At 39.0% G+C, this 23,324-nt stretch overlaps 1 protein-coding gene across 6 annotated transcripts in view; it reads right to left on the bottom strand.

Moving 5' to 3' along the window:
* Positions 1-23,324, bottom strand: part of UBN1 (ubinuclein 1) — a 39,452-nt gene that overhangs the window by 4,400 nt on the left and 11,728 nt on the right. For 3 of the 6 annotated variants that reach the window (XR_002322725.2, XR_002322726.2, XR_002322727.2), the window contains 15 exons: positions 22,909-23,004; positions 22,492-22,626; positions 21,503-21,606; positions 20,336-20,774; positions 11,864-11,934; positions 10,258-10,387; positions 9,909-10,027; positions 9,547-9,675; positions 9,216-9,359; positions 8,168-8,218; positions 8,033-8,075; positions 5,365-6,585; positions 4,304-4,556; positions 3,928-4,017; positions 3,270-3,446 (listed from right to left, as the gene is read on the bottom strand). Coding sequence is in view for 2 of the 6 variants with exons in the window: in XM_020978600.2 (XP_020834259.1) it covers positions 3,928-4,017; positions 4,304-4,556; positions 5,365-6,585; positions 8,033-8,075; positions 8,168-8,218; positions 9,216-9,359; positions 9,547-9,675; positions 9,909-10,027; positions 10,258-10,387; positions 11,864-11,934; positions 20,336-20,774; positions 21,503-21,606; positions 22,492-22,626; positions 22,909-23,004 (3,025 nt within the window). In the remaining 4 variants the exon portion in view is untranslated. The remainder of the gene's footprint in view (positions 1-3,269; positions 3,447-3,927; positions 4,018-4,303; positions 4,557-5,364; positions 6,586-8,032; positions 8,076-8,167; positions 8,219-9,215; positions 9,360-9,546; positions 9,676-9,908; positions 10,028-10,257; positions 10,388-11,863; positions 11,935-20,335; positions 20,775-21,502; positions 21,607-22,491; positions 22,627-22,908; positions 23,005-23,324) is intronic. The other 3 variants (XM_020978600.2, XM_020978601.2, XR_002322728.2) reach the window with 3 other exon arrangements.

Genomic DNA, 23,324 nt, shown 5'->3' with positions numbered 1-23,324 from the left:
CCTAAACCTTCATCTTTACCATGCTCCCTAGCTCCTCTATTTCTTCCTGCTCTCTCAGTTCCTTATCTCTGCTCTGGCCTCACTTTCTTACCTTTAGTCTTGAGTCTGTGGCTGACTAGTTGAACTATATGCACTTACTTTCTTTTACCCTTAAATCTCTTGCCCCTTTGGCCAACTACCATTCATGCCCTGCCAATCCTCTACCCTGGATTACCCCTACTATCTGCTTTCTCCACAACTACTCGCATGCTAATGGATGCAGCTAGAGAAGTCACACAACTCTGCTTACTGAGTCCGCAGCAAATTTGTTAATCTAATATTAACTGGGCCCTCACTGCAACAATCCTTTTTCCCCTCACTATTGCACTCCCCACTTGGCTACTAAATTTTAGCTCTCCCCTCTTCAAGCTCTCTATACTCTCTCTCACCACTCAACCCCAGCATAAAACCTCATTTCCTACTTTCATGAACAGAGACTACCAAGAGCTCCCTCTTCCCCGCCCTGCTCTGTGCCTCAAAATTCTTCCACATCTTCCATTCTCTCATCCTTTGCTCCAGTCTCTAAAAAAGAAGTGGCCCTTTTCCTGACTAAAACCTAATCAATCTAATTATACTCCTGATTATAGATTGATTGATCCTATCTCCTCTAGATTCTTATGGATATTTCCCCTTTAAATATTTAAATATTCTTTCTCATTTTCAATTTTTCCTTTTTTATCTTCTTCCCTTATACCTACAAACATGCCCAGGTTTCCCACATCCTTAATTTCACTTGACCCTAGTATTTCCCAAAGCTACTATCCTATGTCCCTTCTCCTTTTCAAAGGCAATCCCCCATAACAAGTTGTCTACGTTCATCATATCCTTTTCCACACTGACCATCCACTTCTCAAACTCTTGTAATATGGCTTCTGGTACGTCTAGGCTTCTGAAATTGTTCTTTCCAAGGTTATCCACGTCTCTTAACTAATAAATCTACTGACCTTTTCTTTGTCTTTATCCTACCATATCTGTTGCTTTTGTAACTGACCACTCACTCTTTCTGAAGCTTCATGATATAGCTTTCTTGGTTCTCTTACCTGTGTGTGAGCTCCTCAGCCTTCTTTGTTGGATCATCATTCATCTCTGTCTACTTAACATGTATAAATGTCTTGGTGGTTCTGTCCTGGGACCTTTTTTCTCTTTCTTCATTCTCTTTTGATCTCAACAGCTCCCAAGATGACAAATCTCTATACCTAACCCTAATCTCTCTCCTGAATTCATAAATCACAAATTGACTGCCTGACACTTCCCCCTGGATGCCCCATCAGCATCTCCAAATTAATATATTTATCATGGAAATCAGCTCCCCCCTGTTAAAACGGAATCTCTGCTAAAGATCCTATTTGTGTTGCGGATACCACCATCCTCCCAGTAATCCAGATTCACAACCGTGGTGTCATCCTTGATTGTTCTCTCTCCTTCATGTCCCATATAACCCAATCTGTTGGCAAGCAGGGTCAATCCTGCTACGTGAGAGAGGTCCTCATCACTTTTCACCTGCACTACTGCAATGGCCTTCTAATTGGTTTCTCTAATTCAATTCTTTTATCTTTCCAACTCAGTCTCCACACAGACTAAATCAAAAAGTCTAATAATGATACTTCCTCCTGCTTCCTATTGTCTCTAAGGACAAAATACAAGCTCCTCAGTCTGATATTTAAAATCCTCCAAAATATGACTCCTATCTTTCCAAATTTATTTCATATTAGTCTCCTTCACCATACTCTATGTTCTAGCCAAACTGGCTGTTCTCCAGAATCAACATTATATCTTCTTTCTCCATGCCTATTGTATATGATGTCACCTTTGCTTAAAATGTACTCAATCTCTGCCTCTGCTCAGAACTTCCAAGCTTCCTCTTCTAAGACTCAACTAAGATACTACTTCTTCCAAGAAGTATCTTCCAATATCCCTATAGTTTAGTGATTTCTCTTGCCTCAAATTACGTCACAATTACCTCTCTATTTACATTTCGAATCCCTGCAGAACATAAACTCCCTAAGGGCAGGGGCTGTTTTGTTTTTGTATTTGTATCCCCAGTGCTTAGAATAATTCATAAATGAATAATGGATTTAAAAGGTAAAGGAGCATACAATGATGGAGTGCTTCAAATGCCAGGCTAAGTAAGGATTTTGAACAGCCTTTACATGGTAGCAACTGTTAATAACCCTGGAATTATCTTCATCTCTCCATTCTCTGTCACTTCCCATATCTAGATTACCAATTCTTATTGATTTTACTTCCATAACACTTCTTGTATTCCATTCCCTTTTTTCCACCTACATGGCTACCACCCAAAGTCAGGCCTTCATTACCTGTACCTGGACTATTTGCAAAAACCTCTGAATTAGTCTCTCTACCTCTTATAAAAGACTTAACAATCTGGTTCCAACCTACCTTTCCAGATTGATATCCCATTATTCCCTAAATGCTCAACCAAACTGACCTGCTTTTGTTCCCCATATTTTGACCTCTGTGCCTTTGCACAAGCTGCACCCTCATGCCTGGAATGCATTCCCTCTTACCTATCAGAATTTCTAGCTTCCTGCAAAGTTCATAGCTCAAGTGCCACCTCCTACAAAAAAGGAATTTTGGGGAAGACAGTTAATAAATGTCTTCCCCAAAAAAATTACCTTGGGGTGACTTATCTGTGTGCATATTTTTCCTCCAAAGTGGAATGCAAGCTCCTCACAGAGTAGATTCTATTTTGGCAAATGTAAGAAAGAGTCTATTAAGATTCCCATGCAATTATCCATGAAGATGGTAATGAGGATCTGTATTAAAATGGTGACAGAATAGAAAGGAGGAATCTATGACAATAGAGACAGAACAGATAGAATATGATAAGTGAATGGATAGGAGAAGGGAGTGAGAGGGAAGAGTCAAACATAATAACAAGGTTGTGAATATTAGAAAGTAGGTAAACAGTTATAAAGCTGACAGAAATAGTCAAGTCAAAAGAAGGAGCAGGTAAAGCATCAGTGTATAGATGATAAGGTCAGTTTTAACCATGGTGATTTGATATGCTGGTAGAGACGTTCTGCTAGCCTTAGGAGACTTGGGCTCTACAGCTCAAGAAAAGAAGAGAATAATATGCAAGATACATATGTAGGAGTAACTAGTGTAAGGGTGAAAATTGAAGCAGTAGGCATGAATGAGATGGTCAAGAAAAAGAGCATAGAGAAAGGAGAAAAGGAGGCTAAATATAGAATTTTGGTCAAACCCACCTTAAGGGATCAGGAAGAGGATAAAGAGTCATTAGGAATGTCACCTCTTATTTAACCTAGGCACAGAAAGCTCTTAACAGATGAAGTATAGATGGTATTTGCAGACAGGCCTTAGGAGATTTGCCATGACCTTACTGGCCCCTATGGGGATAGTGCACTGCCTCCCCTTCTGTTCTACTGAAAAAAGCAAAGGAAAAAGTTGAGATGAGTTCCCAGTGCTCCATGGAGCACCTCTACTTTTAACAAAGGCAGCCTTGCCTTTTACTAAAGCCCAAAATACTAATGACCATTTCATATGAGAATGTATAAGATTATTAAACATTTAATCCAAAGTATAAGGCTGAAAGTGCATCAAAAACAAATATAACCTTCATCAAATTATCTCATGAGACATTTACTAGGAGTAATAGGAAAAAATTATGAGACCCTTTAATATTTATATTTATATTCATACTCTAGTCACTCTCATCCACAAGGCCAGTAAAATGCTTTTAAAAGAGCTTCTGAAACCCTAGTAATCTTTGAATTAAATAGCAAAGATCAAACCAGTGAAGACAAGGTAAAGACAGTGAGTGCTTTGGTTTCTCAAGGGATGTAAAGGGTGAAGGGTAAGAAATGATTCATGATGCTCATGGTAAACAGACTATCTGACAATTACCTGGCAGACTCTGCGGAATATGGGTAGACAAGGCAGAGTGTGGGAGAGGCGCTGCATGGTGCGGGCTGGAGTGCAAGCCAGCCAGAAGACCTAGAGAGAAAAACAAAGAAAGGAGGGGGAAGAAAAGAACAAACACATACATTGAAGACAGAAAACAGAAAAGTAGCTATAGCTATCAAGAGAGCCCAGAACAAACCAATGGGCCACTTATGAGCAAGAAACCCAAAATCAGAAATTAGCAAAGCTCTCAAAGTAACATCCCCACAATCACACACCAAAGACACAAAATGTATGAACACAATAGCAAACTCATTTGTTATAGGCACTGAGTTGTACCTTTTGGCCTTCCAAAGTGGAAAGGAGGAGAAATACTTACTGTGACTCAGGCCATGGTGGAAAGTTCCAGGGGCAGGGCCTGTAACAATGGCATCCTTGGAGACTCCTGCTTTGGGAGATGAGTCTGCACTAAAGGAGATCACATGGAGAGGGAAAGTGTGGAGAGGAGATAAAATCCCCAGTGGTGTTGAGTTCAGGCCTCCGGACAGTTTAGAACTGCTGGACTTATAGGATGGTGACAGTACACTTAAGGAAGAGGAGCTGGTTAGCAGTACAGCTCCACTTGTTCCTTTCTGGGAAAGGAATACAGAAGATGGTCAAAGTTCAGGAAGTTAACAGTTCTCTCTCTCTCTCTCTCTCTCTCTCTCTCTCTCTCTCTCTCACACACACACACACACACACACACACACACACACAGAGTAACATAAAAAACACACACAGACTTCCTATACATCAAAGTAAACCCAAATATAAATGATCTCTTCTGTTCCCCAACCCTGATTCCAAAGCCCAGCCACATATACCCCAAACAAGATTCAACAGCCTAATTCAATACATCGTCCCTCACTGTACCTACGATTGTTTCAATCTATTTAATAGAATTAACACCACATACCATAAATATTTTCCCAGTAAAATTTCATCACCCAACTACTGATTTTACAAACAACTAAATTTTTCTCCCATATGTTTTAGCATAAGAATAACCCACGTAATAAAGAAAAACTGCTGGCTCTTCATATTATGCTGCTCAGAGCCAGAAAACCAAGATCAGTTTTTTATTAGCAAAGCTAAACTCCCTCAACTCCCCAAAGGACCTCAAATTACTACCTAAAATCATACAAAGTTTCAGTTCCTTCTTCACAAAAGGATAGATTTTAGGCAGTCCTTAGAATTGGCTGCCACACACAAAAGCAGCCATTGTAACCATACAACATTACAATAACATCAAAGCATACAGTCTACTCCTGTGGATTTCTAAGGCCAGCTTATTATTACCATGTGACTTTCAACTCAGATACATACTAGCATGACAAGAATTGCTTCTTTAAAAATATACAGAAAAATGTGCTGGACTTTTTGTTCAACTGTAATACTCACTGGCAAGGAGGTAGATGATGTAGCACTACTAACCACAGCTGGCTTAAGGGAAGAGGTCAGTAACTTGGCCACCCCCTGTGTCCCACCACTAGAATCTCCATTTGGGCCACCAGGTGGCGCCACTAAAGTCAGCTTCTGGGAAACTGGAGGTTTCTTCAATGCAGAACTTGGTACTGGCCGGCTGGAAGGCTGGCTAGAGGAGGAAGCCTGTACACCAGATAGTGAGCTCCCAGATGCAGAGCTCTGGACTGAAGATACTCCAGATGAAGAAGTGCTAGAAGAAACCCCATGTTTAGAGAAAGAGCCAGCAACAAAGGGAGACTTGTAAGATTGTCCTGAAGAACTGGATGAGTGCTTCCCTGTATAACCCAAAGAAGCTGTGGAGGAGCCAGGGCTCTTATGAGTACTACTAGAGGCTGGGGTGCTACCCGAAGAGGGAGATGCTGAGGAGTGGAAGCTTGGACCTTTGGTCGACGTCTTGACCTGTTGCAGGAGGGATCGCTGGGCCAGAGGGGAGGCAGCCTTTGGGCTCTGGAGCTTATTGACAAATGGAGCTGGGGGTGTGAAGTTTTTCTGCTGCTGATTACTTGAATGAAAAACTTTAACTTGGGGGGTGGGCACCAGAGGTGATGTTTGTGGTCCATGAGATGTCCGTGGCAAATTATGGTGCTTAAGTTTAGACTGGTGTGCTTCGGACAAGGTTTTACTGGGGGAAGCCTGGCAAGAGAGCTCTTTGTAACTAGAATTATCTGTTTTTTTCTCCTGAGAAGACTGCCCCAGTGCCAGTGCCTGTTCAGCCAAGAAATTAAGAGGTGACTGTAGCGAGCTAGCAGGTGATGGAGCAGAAGAATTGGACTTAGGGAAGTTTCTTTTTTCCTCAGAACTTGTTACTTTATCTGTAGGGGTCTTTGGGGGCACATGAAGAATGAATTCAGGACTCCCACTTGCTCTGCTGTTCAATGCAGCCAGTTCCTTAGACACTGCTTCCAATGAAGAGGTTGGATTATGAATTAAGTCTTCATCCAGTGAGTCCTCCAGGTTGAAAGAAGCAGGATTAGCAATATTGCTGGATGTTTGAGAAGCACCCAGAGATGACAACTCCCTGGCTGAAGCACCAATGCTCATACCCATTCCCTGATGCTGCTCTGAAGGCAAAACAATGGAGCCACTGGATTGTCCTGATGGAACTGAAACTTTCTTATCAAGTTTGGTGGAAGAATCCTTAAAAAAAACAAACATAAATAACAATAATTAGAAATGATTAAATATCCATTGCAAAAAAGGGGCAATCAACTAGTTGTGCTTCTCTATATGATAAGAAATGAAAAAGAATATAGGCTCCATACTTTTCTGACATCTGTCTGGGATTTTGTATATTCATGCATGTCCCACTACTATTTGCTGTGGTGTAATGCACAGACAGAGTGGAATCAAGTGGAATTTGTAATCAGGTAGTTGTATAATCCTGGGCTAGTCATTTAACCTCTCTTGACCTGTTTCCTAATCTGTAAAATGGGAATTATAACAGTTCCTACTTCACAGGGCTGTTGTAAGGATCAAATGAGAACATATGTAAAAGTTTTCCGAAACTTAAAGCCATTTATATGTCACCTATTATTATATTATCTAACCCTGAAAAACAATGGAAAGGCTTGCCTACAGATATTTACAATTTTTTCCAAACTTTTCCAAAGTGTGACTCCCCTTAAAATGCCTCGAGGGTAAGGACTGTTTTTGCTTTTCATTGTATCCCCAGTTTTTCACCACTCTTGGGCATATCTTAAGTACTTAATAAATTAGTGAATGTTTGTGGACTGACTGAATGGCCCAGGAATTATTCTAAATTAACTTTGTCCTTTAGATCTTACATATAGCATGACTAAGTTTGGACTATTATAACATATTTATACAGTGCCTTAACGTTTGCAAAGCATTTCTTCACAATCCTGTAATACAATTATTATTATTCCTATTATACATAGAGGAAACTAAGGCTAAATGAAGTGACTGGTGAAGGCTCACACTGCTAATTAATAGGTACAAGTGCTAGTACTCCAGCCCAGGCCTCTGACTCTATGTCTAATACTCTTTCTCTACACCTCAGTGCCTCTAAAGAGAAATCACATATTTTCCTCATAGCCTACATAGCTGAACACTGCCAGGTCTCAGTAAATCGAGAATTGTGTATTTCAAGATATTTTAATTTTTATCCCCTTTTTACCATATTACTTCTCCATTCTACTACTGTTAACATGACGAATCAACTTTTCCTTGGCCAATGCAATTCCTAGGTATATAGACACAGAACAAGAATACCAGACTAACATTTATATACGTTTTTTAACTCTTCAAAGGACTTTCAAACCTGTTGTTTTATTTGATCTTTGAAAAGCCCTGTAATACCTGTATAGGTCAGGTATTACTATACATATTTTACAAATGGGGAAACTTGAGACTCAGTGAAAATAAGGGAATTCCCTTAAGTATCTTGACCCCCACTCTCAGGCACTTTTCATTGAATTATGCTGCCTTCCAATACAACATTAAGAGCTATACATAAACATTCATCACCTTGAAGTACCAATGTTTTTGAGTCATAATATCACTTAACATATGAGCCTGGTTAGATGGAGATAAGAACACAGAATAGCACATAGTAGGAACTCACCTTCACTCTGACCTTGGCAGCAGTCATGACTTTCTTCTTGGCCCTATTCAAAAACATTAACACAAAAAAGGTTCAAAGAATAGCTACAGGAAGCAACTAAAAGTAATCCAAGGGGTGAAAACATCAAACACTTACAGGATTGATGTCAGATGTCCATGTCCACGCCTACTCTCCTTAAACAGAGTCCTGAAACAAAGAAATGGCAATAAGCTATCTGGTGTGGCACAGTTACATCTGCATGAAACTTTAAGAATTTAAGTTGACTAAGAGCAGGGACCATATATCTCCTATTTCTTTTTTATCTTCCCATAGTGGTAAGCTCGCTTGCTACTTCATACAGAGTGTATGTTCAATAAATTTTAAATGATCAGTTGGATTGGTCTCAGGTAAGAGATATGGGATAATTGCAGTTATGCCAATTAAGTCAGCCCTGCGTGAAAGACAGCAGTTGGGTGGACCCCAATTCTTCAATGTTCTTTTTCTGTAGGCAACATCCCTTCTCTGTTAGTCTACCTTTTCCCTTTCAAAGATAAAATCAATAGATATCCACATTATGCCTTTTCCTGAAAAATCTCTATGTTATAATAGTCCAACATTAATTCAATAATTTTTCCTATAAGGAAAGAATACAATTTTCATATTACGGACAGGCTCAATATTTATCCAAATTTACATGCTGAATCAGGGCCACACAAGGACTATAATCCTGTCATAGAGAATGCCATGTATGCTCCCTCTACTAACTTGCAAATTATACCTTTCCACATCCTATTAGACATACTATACACATAGTATTCAACTTTAGAATTAAGATGGTCTCTGAACCAAAGTAAAAAAAAACACTTTAATAGTTATGCCCATGCCTGGTATTTCTACAGAAGTCTACATGATGCTGAGAATATTAATCAAGATGAATACCTTTCTCAACTGTCTATTCTAAGACACTGCTCAAAAGAGAAGAGGGCAAACAAAGGAGGGAAAGGTAAAACTCACATTCAACCTACCTCAAAATGAAAGAGGATAAAGAATAACAGGCACAAAAGCCCACAACAGATACTTTGCCCTTTCCTAAAGAATAAAAAATGAACACCACAGCTAAAAACTATTCTTCATGGTTCAAGCTCCATTCATGCCACACCTCATCAGAAAATCTTGATATTGCAGGCTGTTCATCGTCCCTCACCTGGCCTGCATCCAGCCCTTGGGCCAGAGGGGTTTGACTTCAGCATCCAGAAAAGCTTTCACATAATCTTCCCAGGACTGAGCCTTATTCCTCTCCAAATCATAGCCATCCAGTTTCATCTTCACCACATGGCAGAGCAACTCCCTGAAGAGGGGGCAGAAATCAGACTTCAGATCAGGCTACAAAAAAAAAATGTTTCTTCGATGTTTCAAATACTTGCTCTCAGTAGCACTGATGAAGGTGAATGATCCTAACCCGTCAGCTGCCATTAGGAATACGGACTTAGATAACTGCTCCACAAACCCTCCAATGATCCAAAGTCTGGGCACACCTGATTTCATCATTCCACTGGAATTTCTTCCGGGGTCCCATGATGCGTTTACCCCCTTTCTCTTCATCTTCCTCCTCATCAGAACAAATACGTTCTCTCTGGTCCTTGTCTTTCTCCTCCTCCAGCATCCTACAGGATGAATGGAACTGTTAAGTGGTACCCTAAGGTCACCACAGAAGAACCAACTCCTCCCAAAGCCCCATGATGACTGGGACTACTAGCTTATACCACCCAGAAGATAAAAAAGCTGAGGAAGATTCACAGTCCCATTCAGAAAACACAAGTAAAAATCCTGAGAAATGGAGAAAAGAAAGTGACAAAGAGGAGAGCAAGGTAATGCAGACGGAGTGGGGAACACTTACTTAGCAAACTTTGCTTGTGTATGTGCCTGGCACTCTTCCTGGTATTTGGCCATCTGCTCCGGCATTGCCCTGCCAATAGCTTCCTTAAGTTTCTGCAGAGGTTCCTTCAGACGCCCTCCCTGCAGAGAGCATTATATACCAGAACTCTAGTTTACTCACTACTTCTTATACTAATAATACTCCTCAGTCACTGGAAGTGCAGTAACAGATGTGGCACCTTGGCATTCGTAAACACTCAAGTACAGATCTCAAATATGCTCAGATTTGGAGAAAAACTACCGCAAACACCAGCAGCTAAATCTCAAAAGCTGGCTGCAAGGCCACAGTGCTCCACTCCAAGATGACCCACCTGCTCATAGAGATGAAGTTTGCGAGCACGTTTGACCAGAGTATCCTTGCTGCAGGGCAGGAATGAAGCGAGATAGGCATACACCCCAGAACGGATCTGGCTATTCAGCTCCCGAGACCGCACCTCTATGCTGAAGAACAGAACAAAGTGATCAATGGCCTACAACTCACTATGACTTGTCTCATCAAATGACATCCACTACGGAAAAAAATTCTGAGTAGCTATGAGAAATGATAACTCAACCCAACCCAAATCACTTGACACAACTCAAGAGTCAACACAACGCTCCCTTAGCAATTCTGATAAAAACAGCAACTCCAAAACCTGAGAAGCTTTTCTAATCAGAGTAATTCAAATAAAATAAGTCTACCATTTCAAAAAAAAGAATAATAAACAAGGGATGGCTAAAAAGAGAACACAACAAGGTCTAAGGAAAAAGTATCCTCGATTAGAAGTCTCCACAGAAGAAAAAGCATATGTTCTAAAAGTTGAAAGCAGTGGCTTGTTTGTTGTCATATGAAAAAACATCATGGCATATTTCAGCAGCTTTCAGATCCAATTTTCAGTTTTACTCAAGACTAGGTGGCATGGAAATCACTACTCTTGTTATACCTCAGTTTCCCAACCTATATAAAAGAGAAGATACCTATCTTCAATTAAGTCCAGCAGCACTCTACTCATATGAAGTAAGCCCCCTTTGAAGTACAAAGCCCACTAATTAATGCTAATTCCTAGATAACTTTCCTGAAAATTCCACGTACTCAGAGCGCTCAGTATCGATCGACAATGATCAAGGTCATTTTCTAGCTCCATTACAAAATCACAACAAACTCTTCCAAATGGAAAATGATCGATCTTTTTCTGTGCCACAATGAAACTGTGAGAAGGGGTGGGAAGACACCAATTTTCTCTGCCACCAGATGCAAATCAAAACCAAAACCAAATATATTTCTTCATTAAAAAGAAAAAAAATTAATCCAGAGAATATAATGTTGATAATCCAAAAGTCAACTCCTACATAACACCCAGAACTGGCTTAGAGAACAAAAAGAGTTGATAAGAAGGAAGGTCTTTGACAAAGTAGCCAAGAACAATGAAGAGCCCTGGATAGAGAAAGTACTCCTGTAACTTCATCAGGGTGTATTCAGTCTTGTTATTCTTCTGAATTCAATGCCTAGACTCCCAGAGAGGCTTGACAGAAAAAAAAAAATGAAAGCATGTCCTCTTCTGATCTCACATATGCCAAGAGACTTAGAGGTTTTTAATCCAGAAAAAACATCTTCCTTCAGTAGTCTGTGACTACCACATCCACAGTACGCTCCTATAATGAATGCCTTCTATGAGGGATCGGCAAAAAATAATACATAGTCCAGTTCCCTGGAGGCAAAGAAGTCAGCATACAAACACTGCTACTGAACAAAACACCACCAAACCATCCAATTCTGATTTTTCTCTTCACCAGTTTAAAAACCCTTTTCAGGTTCAAATAAATAACTTTTGGCCTAAGTATATATTCCTACTTCTGAACCCCCAAGTCTTGCTCCATTCAAACACATACAAATACAAATAAGTAAGGAACACATACAAATAAGTAAAGAATACTCACTCCAGCAAGATGCCATTAATATCCTGGGTGAAGAACCTCTGTCTGCTCTCTCCCTCAGCAGTTCTGGCAGCCTGGTTCACATTAGACAGTAATATCGGTTAGTGTACATACACACACACACACACACACACACACACACACACACACACACACACACACACACACACAGCACAAGAGCAAGGACTCTTTAAAGGAACTTGGGTACACCAACAAGCCTAAATAATAAAATTCTTTATTCTATTCTATCCTAGGTTCAAAAACACAAAGTACACTTATGACCAACACTTCAGCAAAGGTATACCCAAGTTCCTTATAAATGCCTATGCATTGCAAAATTATCTTTACACTTTCCAGGACTTACATAAACTAAGAAAAAATTAAATCAAAAGGGTAGAAATGTGAATGATCCTTAGATTCTAAGTACTGATAAAACTGAAGCCAAGCCAGTATAGTCAACTACAGAAAATTCTTCTTAAACCAATACATTATAGAACTGGTACCCGTCATTTAACACAGTACTTAAGAAATGACAAGAAATGTTTATAATAATGACCTTTTTAAGGCCCTAAAGTACTTGGTTTCGCTTTAATGGGGTATACCATGTTAGTGTGCAGGCTTAGAGGCAGGAAAACCTGAGTTCAAATCCAGCCTCCAACACTAGTTGTGTGGCCCTGGGCAAGTCACTTCACCCTGTTTGCCTCAGTTTCCTCATCTCTAAAATGAGATGGAGAAGGAAACAGCAAACCACTCCTGTATCTTTGCCAGTAAAACCCCAAAATGGGGTCACAAAGAGTTGGATATGAACAAAAACAACAAATCATATTATATTCTGTTTTTTTAAAATTAGTATTCTATACCCAAGCGCAGGTAGATTGAGTACTAGATAGAGTGCTAGGCCTGGAGTCAGGAAGACTCATCTCCTGAGTTCAAATCTGGCCTCAGACATTTAGAAGCTTACACTTACTAGTTGGATACTACTGAAAAACATCTGAATAACAATCTACAGCCAGAACATACTTTTCCTAGACAAGGCCATTAAACAGGGCTATTTTGCTCTTCGCAAAAACATCACCCAGGACTTCCATGTAATGCACTCCAAATATGAATGTTTTTGTACACACTTAGATGTCTCTCTCCACAGAATGTAAGTTTCCTGAGGGGAGGAGGATACTGTTTCATTTATCCCCAGTGCATCCCCAGTGCCTCGTACATTTACGTTTGTTTGTTGATTAACTGATGGGGGCAGCACAGTACGGTGGAAAGAGTACTGGATTTGAAGTCAAGAGTACCTAGTTCAAATTCTAGTTATGTCATTTACTACATGTGTGGCCTTCAATAAGTCATTCAAATTCTCAGGTCTGTTTTCAACCAATTAATAAATATTAAGCATCTACTATGTATCAGGCAGTATGCTAAGGATACAAAAAGAGGCAAAAGACAGTCCCTGCCCTCAAGAAGCTTCCAATCTAATGAAGGAAACAACATGCAAACAAATATATACAAAGTAAAGGATAAATAGAAAATAAATAACAGAGCGAAGGCACAAAAACTAAAAGGGGTTGGGGAAGGCTTCCTGTAGAAGGGGGGACTTAAAGGAAGCTAGAGAGGTCGGTAGTCAGAGCAGAAAAAGGAAGAGGGTTTCAGGCATGAGGGACAGTCAGAGAAAATGATCAGAGCTATGAAACAGAGTGTCTTGGTGGAACAGCAAAGAATACAAGTTGGGGAGAAAGGCTTAAGAAGACTAGAAAGGTTGGAAGGGGTTGCTAAATTTATGAAGAGCTTTAAATTCCAAACAGAGCATATTATATTTGATCCTGGGGGTGATAATGAGCCATTGGAGTTTACTGAATGGGGGCAGGGAGCATGTTGTGATATGATCAGACTTGTGCTTTAGGAACATTACATTAGCAGCTGAATGAAGGCTGGATTGGAGTGGGGAGGGAGACTTGAGACAGGCAGACCCACCAGCAAACTACTGCAGTAATCAAGGTGTGAAATAATAAGATCTGCATCATAGTGGTGACAGTGTCAGAGGAAAGAAGGGGGCATATTTGAGAGATGTTGCAAAGGTGAAATCGGTAAGTCTTGGCAACAGACTGGATATGGTGATGAGCAACAGTGAAGAATCCAGGATGACTCTTAGGTTTCAAGGGGCAGAGAGGATGGTGTTGCTCTCTACAGTGATAGGGAAAGTAAAGGAGTGGAGGGTTGGGAAGGGGGAGAGATGGAGAGGAAGATAATGAATTACTTTTTGTACATATCTACTGGACATCTAGCTCTAGATGTCTGAAAGGCGGTTAGAAATTCAACAGCGGAGGTTAGCAGAGACATTGGAGCACAAAAGGTAGATTTGAGAATCAACAGCATAGAGATGGTAATTAAATCCATGGGAGCTGATAAAATCACCAAGTGAAGTAATACAGAGGGAGAAGAGAGCTCAGGACAGAATTTTGAGGGACACTAATGGTTAGAGGGTGTGATCTGGAAGAAGATCCAGCAAAGAATACAGAGAAAGTGTCAGATAGGAGGAGAACCAAGGAGAGAATAGTGTTGGGAAAACCTAGAGAAAAGAATATCAAGGAGAAGAGTGATCAACAGCATCAAAAGCTGTAAAGAAGTCAAGGAGAATGAGGACAGAGAAAAGGCCACTGAATTTGGCAACTAAGAAATTACTATGAACTTTGGAGAAAGTGGTTTCAGTGGAATGATACGGCTAGGAGATGGATTGTAAGGGGTTAAGAAAAGAAAGGAGACAAAGGGGAGGCACCTATTATAGAATGCCTTTTTGACGAGTTTAGCTAAAAAGGGCAGAAGAAATACAGGATGATAGCAGGGATGGAAGGATCAAGACTTACTTTTGTTTTTCAGGAAAAACATGGGCATATTTGTAGGGAGTAGGAAATGAGCTAGTAGAAAGAGGGAAAGTAAATGATAAAGGGGATGACAGAAACAGCAATCTACTGGAGGAGATTGGAAAATACCATCCAGTCCATTCCACCTGAACAAGTAAAGGTGGTACCTTAGGAAGGAGTAAGGCTACTTCATCATGTGGGGCAATAGTGAAGGAGAAGAGAGTAGCAGGAGATGAGGAAGAGAGGAAGAGTTCACAGTGAATGGCCTCAATTTTTTCTGTAAAATATGGAGTAAGGTTCTCAGCTGAGAGAGTGAGGGGAGGGGAGGCATAGGAGGTTTGAAGAAAGATGAAAAGGTTTAGAACTGTGGAGAGTAGGATAGTGAGTTCACAAGGGAAGTATAGTAGGACTGCCTAGAAAAGGTGAGAGGTCTAGTTTTCACATTTGGGAAATAAGGAGGCTCAATCAGATGACCACTAAGGTCCCTTACAGTTCTGAATCTATTAAGGCTATGACCTGGAAGGTGAAGGTATAAACCAAGAAAACCTACAGCTGCAAAGATAAATACACGAGTATTGCCTGTCTGAGGCCATCAAAAAAAGGAAAAAAAAATTTTTCCAAAATAACCCTGCAAGACCAAAACACACTATTTTTCACTTTCTGTATTTTTTCATGGGTGGTTTTTTTTTCCTTTAGGTCTGTATCTTCTTTCACAACATGACTAATATGGTAATATGTTTTACATGATTGAACATGTATAACCTGTATCAAATTGCTTACTGTCTCAGGGAGGGAGAAGGTGAGGGAGAAAGAAAATTTGGAACTCAAAATTTTTTTAAACGAACGTTAAAAATTGCCTTTACATGTAACTGGAGAAAATACAAGATTATTTTTTTAAAAACTAAATAACACTGCAAGATTTTATATATGGTAATTTTTCACCAAGGGCTGAGAGAGTATCATAGAGAAAAAACTTCTGTTAACTAGGGGGTTTATATAAGAGTAGACTGCCATTACCCAATCAGAAAGCACAATAAAGAAACGATTCTTCTACAGGAGGTCAGAAACATGGGATCCAAAAGCCAAAAGTAGACAAATGTAATTCCCAAATGCCAGGATTTTTAAGAAGAAGGATTCAGTTACTTGGAGTCAGAAAGATTTGGGTTCAAAGTCTATCTCCCAGACATTTATTTGCTAGCTATATAACGTTGGGTAAGTCACTCAAACTCAGTTTCCTTATCTTTAAAATGGGGCTAATAATTGCATCTACCTCACGGAGTAGTTGTGAGGACCAAATGAGATAATATATGCAAACTGCTTTGCAAACATTATAGTATCAATGTTAATGATAGGAACAGAGACTGGACCAGTAAGTCCTTCTGCAAACAGAGGCTGGCACCTGCTCTTCATGGCCTTAGAAAACTGCCTGGAGAACTGAGAGGTTATATGACTTGCCCAAGGTCACCCAGACATTAAGTGTGAGTCAAGGAGGATGTGAACACAGGTCTTCTTGATTCCAAGGCTAGTTTTCTATATTATATAGTGTGCCATGCTGCCATTCATTTTGATGTTAGCTATTATTATTATTAGCTACTTGACATACTTAACCTGCCCTTATCTAAACTTCTGATATCTCCTTCTATTTTGATACTTTTTCCCACAAAAACTGTAGCTTTAATTTGTAGGAAAAAATAATTCACTCCATACAGTTTAGGTTTATTCCACTAGTAAATAATCAAAAAGCAGCTTTACCATACCATCTTTATGAATGTCTCTCCAAATCTGATTTAACAAGTATTTTCCAACTACCAGCTGGAACCACTTATACAGCTTATTATTTCTAATTATACTCGCATTTTTCAGTATCACCCATCTCTCATGAACTTTTAAAGTTGTGTGAAACTTTATGGATTTTGTTTTTACCTTTAGGTTTTAATTTCTATCTGTAGTTGATAAATGCTTATATCTACTTTTCATGTGCATCTGAGAGAGGAATTAATTCACAAAAAGCATCAAAATTAAGACAGGTTTCTAAGTCTATTAAGAACCATCTTTTCTCCACAAATGCATAAATGGGCAAACCTTCAATAACCTGGGAAAAATAATCAGAATACCCAGACCATGAAAATTTACTCTAACTGTATGAACTTTCTATAGTTTATATCATTAACTTTAGGAAATACTAGTTTCAACATGGACAGCCATACTTCTAAAAAATTTGTGAGCTTTTATAATTAACTCCAAATAACACTTTTTTCTGATGCTTAATTCTCTCAGTGCTCAAAAAAAATGTTTTAATCACTTTACTTTGTTCAGTCTCTGTGTTTGGCATTTTTAACATTAATGCTAAACTGAAAAGTCCAATAAGTAGGTTACCCGAAAGTACAAGGTAGAACTGCCAACACACTAAAACTTTATCAAGACATTACCTGAGAAGACAGCCTGAATTACTCCTAAACCATTGTTTTCTCCTTCTCTAAATACTAGCAACAATTAATGGGGCTGTACCAACAAAGTGGAGCTGATATAGTGAAAATAAATTGAATTAAAAGGCAAGATCATCATCTCAAAATGCCTGGACTCACTGAGATCCACAAACTGCACAGAATCAACACTAAGGATTCCTTTTTCAGCTGTACAGAGTTAATAGCCAAGTTCAGCTAAGAACTTCTACATCAACCTCAAGTAGAAATTGAAGGTAAGAAGAATATAATAAAGATTACAAAAATGTGCCATGCCTTTCCTTCAACAGCCTTTGAGCTGTTCAATAATCAATTTTTTTCTGTAATCTAGTTTGCTCATTAAAGCAATTTATTTAATTCTTGCTTCATATTAAGAATTAAGACTATTTCCCATGAACATCAATAACCACCTCAGATTACTATAGTACTTTAATGTTTGCAAAGCACTTTCCTAGAAAAACAGATCTCTAAAGCAGGAGGTGCAATTATTACTATCCCAATTTTATACATGAAGAAAGAGTTCCACTTTTGTCTCCTCTCAGAAATATAGAGTAAATAAGGGGGCAGTAAATTATTCCCCCTTTACTCTATATTTCAGACAAACTGGTCTACTTGCAGTTTCCCTACAGACATTTCATCTCCATTGCTGTGCCTTTGCTCAGACTATCACCTGTGCCTAGAATGTTTTCCCACTTCACCTTTACTTCTCAAATGCCTACCTAAAATGTCATCTTTCCTGATTCATGATCTCCCTTCCAGCCTATGTTAAACACTAGAGACATTTTTTAAAAGTTTGATCACATAGCTGTAAGAACCAAAACAGGAAGTGAACCTACTACGTCTATATCTATCTGTAGATAGATAGATAGATAGATAGATAGATAGATAGATAGATATAGAGATAGAGAGATAGAGAGATATAGATAGATAGACAGATAGATTGGACCAAGCTGCCTTTTTCCTCAGAGCAATGAAAACCAAAGTGCATCAATCAGATTAGGACCAGTTTATGAATTTTCTTTGACCAAGTCTAAAAATCTGCCAAAATACCACTGCAAGAGTAAAAGAAGCAAAAGAACTCATAAAATGTCAATATATTTATAAATGGCAAGCTTCATATGATCAATAGATTAAGATCAATGCAAAAATGCAATGTTCATTTTAAGATCTGAAATCATGTATCATATGGGAAAGGTCTACTAGCTGGGAAGGTCATAGAAGAATAGGATCTGAAACTAGAAGTGGCTTTAGGGGCCATCTAAGCCAAACTCTCTCACTTTACAGATGAGAAGAGTCAGGACCCCATCTGCGGACATCAATTTGCCTTATCCAAACCTGATGTCCCAGTTTAAAAAAAAAAAGTCTCTAATTTTCTAAAATAAGTTTCTTTGACCAGAGGTAGAAAAAAGACTCTGCAATTCCAGATGTTTTTATTTCAGGCTTCCAAAATTAAATGCCATCACATCAAATATAAGCCTCTCCCTTTCACCTCCTCACCATCAGGACACAAACCACCGTATTTAATGTACAAAGAGTGCTTTGTAAACCTTAAAGTACCACATGTAAATGTTAGTGATTATTTTCTTAATGTTGTCGCTCGTCATTCTACCTCCAACACATATTAACAAGAACCAAAAAGTATCCAACAACAAATTAAGACAACTTCATAAACACAAGTTTCCCCAACAGCCTTCCCCTTAAAAACAACTGTTTCCTGCACCACCACCCAAGAGCACTTATATATATATAAGCACTATATGCTTCATTTTCCAATTGTAACTACCCAAAAGTGTTTCCCAAGAAATATAAAGTAATGAGTATAACTTATCTGATAAGAACATAATTTGCTTATGGAAAAAAAGCAAAAAATTCAAGAATTCAATTTCATTCCTTCTGTGGAAACCACTAGTTGATGCTGTACAGACTTCATTTACTGAGTTAAAGCCTTTGTGATAAATACAAAAGAATTCTGTTGCAAAAATCTTAGCACAGTAAATCAATATCATGTGACAACATAGTAATTCATTCAGAGTAACTTCCAAAGGAGGCCATGAAACTCTAACTCCAAGATGTCAAATCCTCAGGATAGCCTATTACAAGGCTATCCAATGCAAGGAACAGGAAAGTATGTGAATTCTCATGTGATCTGAATGCAAATGTAGACACTGAGGCCAAAAGCATCAATTTCGGATCATCTCCTTCCAACTAGATGCCATTAAGATATGGTAGGACTACCTACCCATGATGACATCATTTATTCTTATCATTAAATGTCAATGAAAGATTCTAGCTTCTATTATACAATACTAATAGAGATAAGTATTTATATAAAGGTATGATTTAGTACCTTTATACCTTATATTCAATTTTTCTTTGAAGATGAAGGGTTTTTCTTCAACTTAAATATATAGTCTGAAGTTTACAATGAATATAAACACTGGATATGTTACAGCCAAAATGCCTAATGGCTCACGTGTAATTATAACTTCAGTAACATGTTACTGAACTTACAAAAATTCACTTTATAGAGGATGTCCTCTCAGTTTTTGGGGAAAAATAGCAGAAATCTAATGGATGCTAGATTCTTAAAATTGTTTTTATGGTGTAATAAAATGAAGCCTCTCAGCATTCTATCATCTCAAGACACTAAATTCATAAAGAGGTTGTCGATAGAAAGGTTATCACAATGTCCATGCACATCCCCTTTGCATTTTTATACCAATGGACTAAATGCCTATCACTCTCAATAAGCAATTCAAGGTAGTAGTGGGATTCATTCTGCAGGATAATGCTATAAAATTCAGTGTGAAACGTTGCAGAATACCTCATGCCAAAAGAAGGAGAAGCCTACTATAGAAAGGAGCAGACACCTTGTGGTAAAGGAAGTGACAGAATACACAGATGGAGGGGAAGCAACATGGCAACAAAAACTGGCTTGCAAATTTACCAATACAAAAGGGTCTAGGAATAATTTAAACTGACATTTAAAAGAATTTTAAGACTGAAAGATAAAGCTTATACTGTGCCTCATGCCCAAGAATGAAGAAAAATAAATCTAAAAAACAGCTAAAACTGATATCTCACTAGGGTTACTAAAGATACAGTGCTTTCTGTGAAGCTGGCATAACCTTAATTATAATTACATTTGGTCACCATACCTGAGCCAGCTCCTTGATACGTTTCTCCAGGGACACTGGCAGTCCTTCTGGCAGGGAAGGGGGTTGTTTGAATTCCTGGTCCAATCCTACCCCAAGAGAATCACTTTCATCATCTACATCATGAAATGGACTTCCTTCTGGAGACTCACTGAGGAGCTGTTCTAAGTCCAGATCAGTCAGTGAGTCCATGGCAGTAGCTGCCTGAAGCAGGTCATTGTCAGAAGCAGAGCCAAAGAATGAGAGCAAGGGATCTGGCATGCTTTCCACCTCCCGTGTACTCTGAGTTTCAGCAGGTGACACTGTTATTGGCTTATGTTCCTCATCCCTCTTCTTCTGAGCTTCTTTCTCCTTCTGAAATTTCTTTAACATTTCCTTAACACTTAGAGCTCCAGAGTATTTCTTTTTCTTCTTCTCCTTACTGGCATTCAGTGCTGTGAAGCTGAAAGCAAAGAAGAAACAGGTTACAATGGCTGCAAAAAACCCCCAAAGGGAAACGCACAGAGGCACTCCACACCTGCTCCCAGACTCAACAGTCTCCACGTGGACCTCACAGTCAAAAGTCCACCCTGTTATCCTCCTCCCTCCTCCTGGCAAATGGAGCTCCTTCTTCCTGAGACCAAAGCTTAAAATTTAACACAGGTTAGCAAAACAATGTCACATAATGCTAATATCCGATGGTTTTTTTTTAAACCACTGCCAGGCTGAAATAAAAGGTTGCAAAAGAAATCAAGAGAGAGATTTAAAAGTGGAAAGCTGAAGCAGCAGAGAACAGCAGCAACTGGTGAAGCATCTAGGGGTGAGATTGAGTGAGGAGAAGTAAGCATGACCAGAAAAGAGACAAAGGAAAACAGGAAAGACAGAAACGGAATTGGGCCAAAGACAGAGAACTGCCCAAAGAGAATAAGAAACATTAGCAATCATCTAGACAGAAATAGATGCTAACACTGACAGTGTAACAAATACAACTTTGGATACCTGACCACACAGAGACGGGAGAGTATTGAATATGCCCAGAAATGACACTGTAGGGAGGGGTGAGAGAGGATGGGAAGGTCAGTCCCTGCTGCTTCTTCTGATACTGTGTGGAAGAGGGGTAAGTCAGCTCCCAGGTGTCTAGCCCTAACATTTCAAATTTTATCCTATCAAACACAAGCTGCTGCCTCTCACCCGGCTTTGGGAAACTTGGACTTTTTCGATTTCTTCTCCTTGTCATAAGAGTCATCTTTTTTCTTCTTCTTTATCTTCTCACCACCTTCTTTCAACTTCCGCTTCTGAGAATTAAAGACAAGGCACAGTTACACAGCTCCCTAACTCAGGGAGCAAGTGCATTACACAGCACTGGCCTTGCTCCTCCCAGGACACATTCTGAAACCAGCCTCATGTCCTTCATCAACAGTGATTTTTCAGATCAGTCCCTGGACAACAAGATTCTATACCACAAACCCGCAGCAAGTCAACAAAATAATCCTGTTGACAATGTCTGCTGGAAAAGCCTGGGACTGAGGCAACAGTGCGGTATTTCCTTAACCCTTCAAGAGGAACCCCCTCAGGTTGAAATGAGTGTCCTAAAAGGACAAAATACAAGAAAAGCCCATATGTATGTATTTACCCCAAAAAACTTTCTAAAATATACATATTAATGTATATATGTAAAGGTAATTTTTAAAAAATATCTTAGGGCTGATAAAAAGAACTGGGTTGACAGCCCTGGGAACTGAAGTCCTCTACATGTCCACAGAACAGATACAGCATGGGTAGTGCAAACTTCCCTAGCTCCACACCTTTTATGAATCTCAGCCCTGCCTCAAAAACGACTACCCTGAGGGATCCATCTTCAAGGCCCAATCACTGGTGACTTTGTTGAAATGTCAGTACCAATTTTGACAGGAAAACTTTGTGATATGGACACCTGACTAACAGAAGCTAACAGCTCCAAAATCCAACTCAGCTCATTTATCATTGAATAGGCATGAGAGGTGGAACATCAGTCACTGCCAACCAGGCAGGATCTAAACTAGCAACTATTTACAACCAATTTCCTGAGGCATTAAGAACTCAAATGGTCTTTCTAGAACTTCACATTTCCTTTTGGCAAAGTCAACTCATTTTCTGAGAATTTTACATAACAAAACATCTCTAAAAAGCGAATTTCTAACCTTAGGAGATTTCTTCTTCTTTTCTTTAATGAAGTCATCCTCAGACTCTGATGCTTGTCTGAACTGCAGTGTGCCCGAGTTAATATAAAATCCTCCATACTTTGTGGTCAGAGAAGCAGGAACAAGCTCATCATACTGGTGAGGGGGGAAATCCACAAAATGTTAGCTATAAGTTATTAGTGAATACATCTCAGGGATGTAAAGATCCAAGAAAAATTAATGCCAGTCTCTCATTCTGAGACAGCATGACAAGATATTCCCCTATGTTCCCCCAGAGGAAGTACTGTTCCTCCTTCATGAAACTGCTATGTTCTTGGTCAGAATACCCACTCTGTTCCCATAATCCTGAATTTCCAAGTATTTATTATTAGTATCTGGAGGGTTCAAGTTCTGTTATCACTTTCATTGAATACTCACTGCTTCAGAGTTATCGATGAAGGAATCGGATTCATCGTACCCATAACCCATGTCAATTAAATCCTGCATTCTGTCCTTCCTGCGCTTTTTTCCACCCTAAAATAAAAGAAGATCATTCATAACAACCTCTCTTCTAAATATTCTTGTAATTGACTGGTACCACCTTATGTCATAACTAATAACTAAGAATTGCTAAATATTAGTTACCAAAAGAGGTTACAAAATTCCCTTCCTTGAAGATATTTTAAAGCATGACAGATTTTTTTTAAATCCACAGAGCAGTTTAAAGGAAAGGAATAAACCAAATAATATCTTCTAGTCCTTACTAGCTTTAAGATTCTAAATGATCAAAAAATTTCCTTCTTTCTCTAGTTTAGCTATAATGAATATTTCCCACAAGAAATGTGTATTTTACA

The sequence above is a fragment of the Phascolarctos cinereus genome, unplaced genomic scaffold, assembly GCF_003287225.1.
Source record: "Phascolarctos cinereus isolate Bilbo 61053 unplaced genomic scaffold, phaCin_HiC Scaffold_4;HRSCAF=312, whole genome shotgun sequence".
NCBI classification, from domain to species: domain Eukaryota; kingdom Metazoa; phylum Chordata; class Mammalia; order Diprotodontia; family Phascolarctidae; genus Phascolarctos; species Phascolarctos cinereus.
Note: the sequence above shows the minus strand (reverse complement) of the source record. Positions and strands in the feature narration are given on the sequence as shown.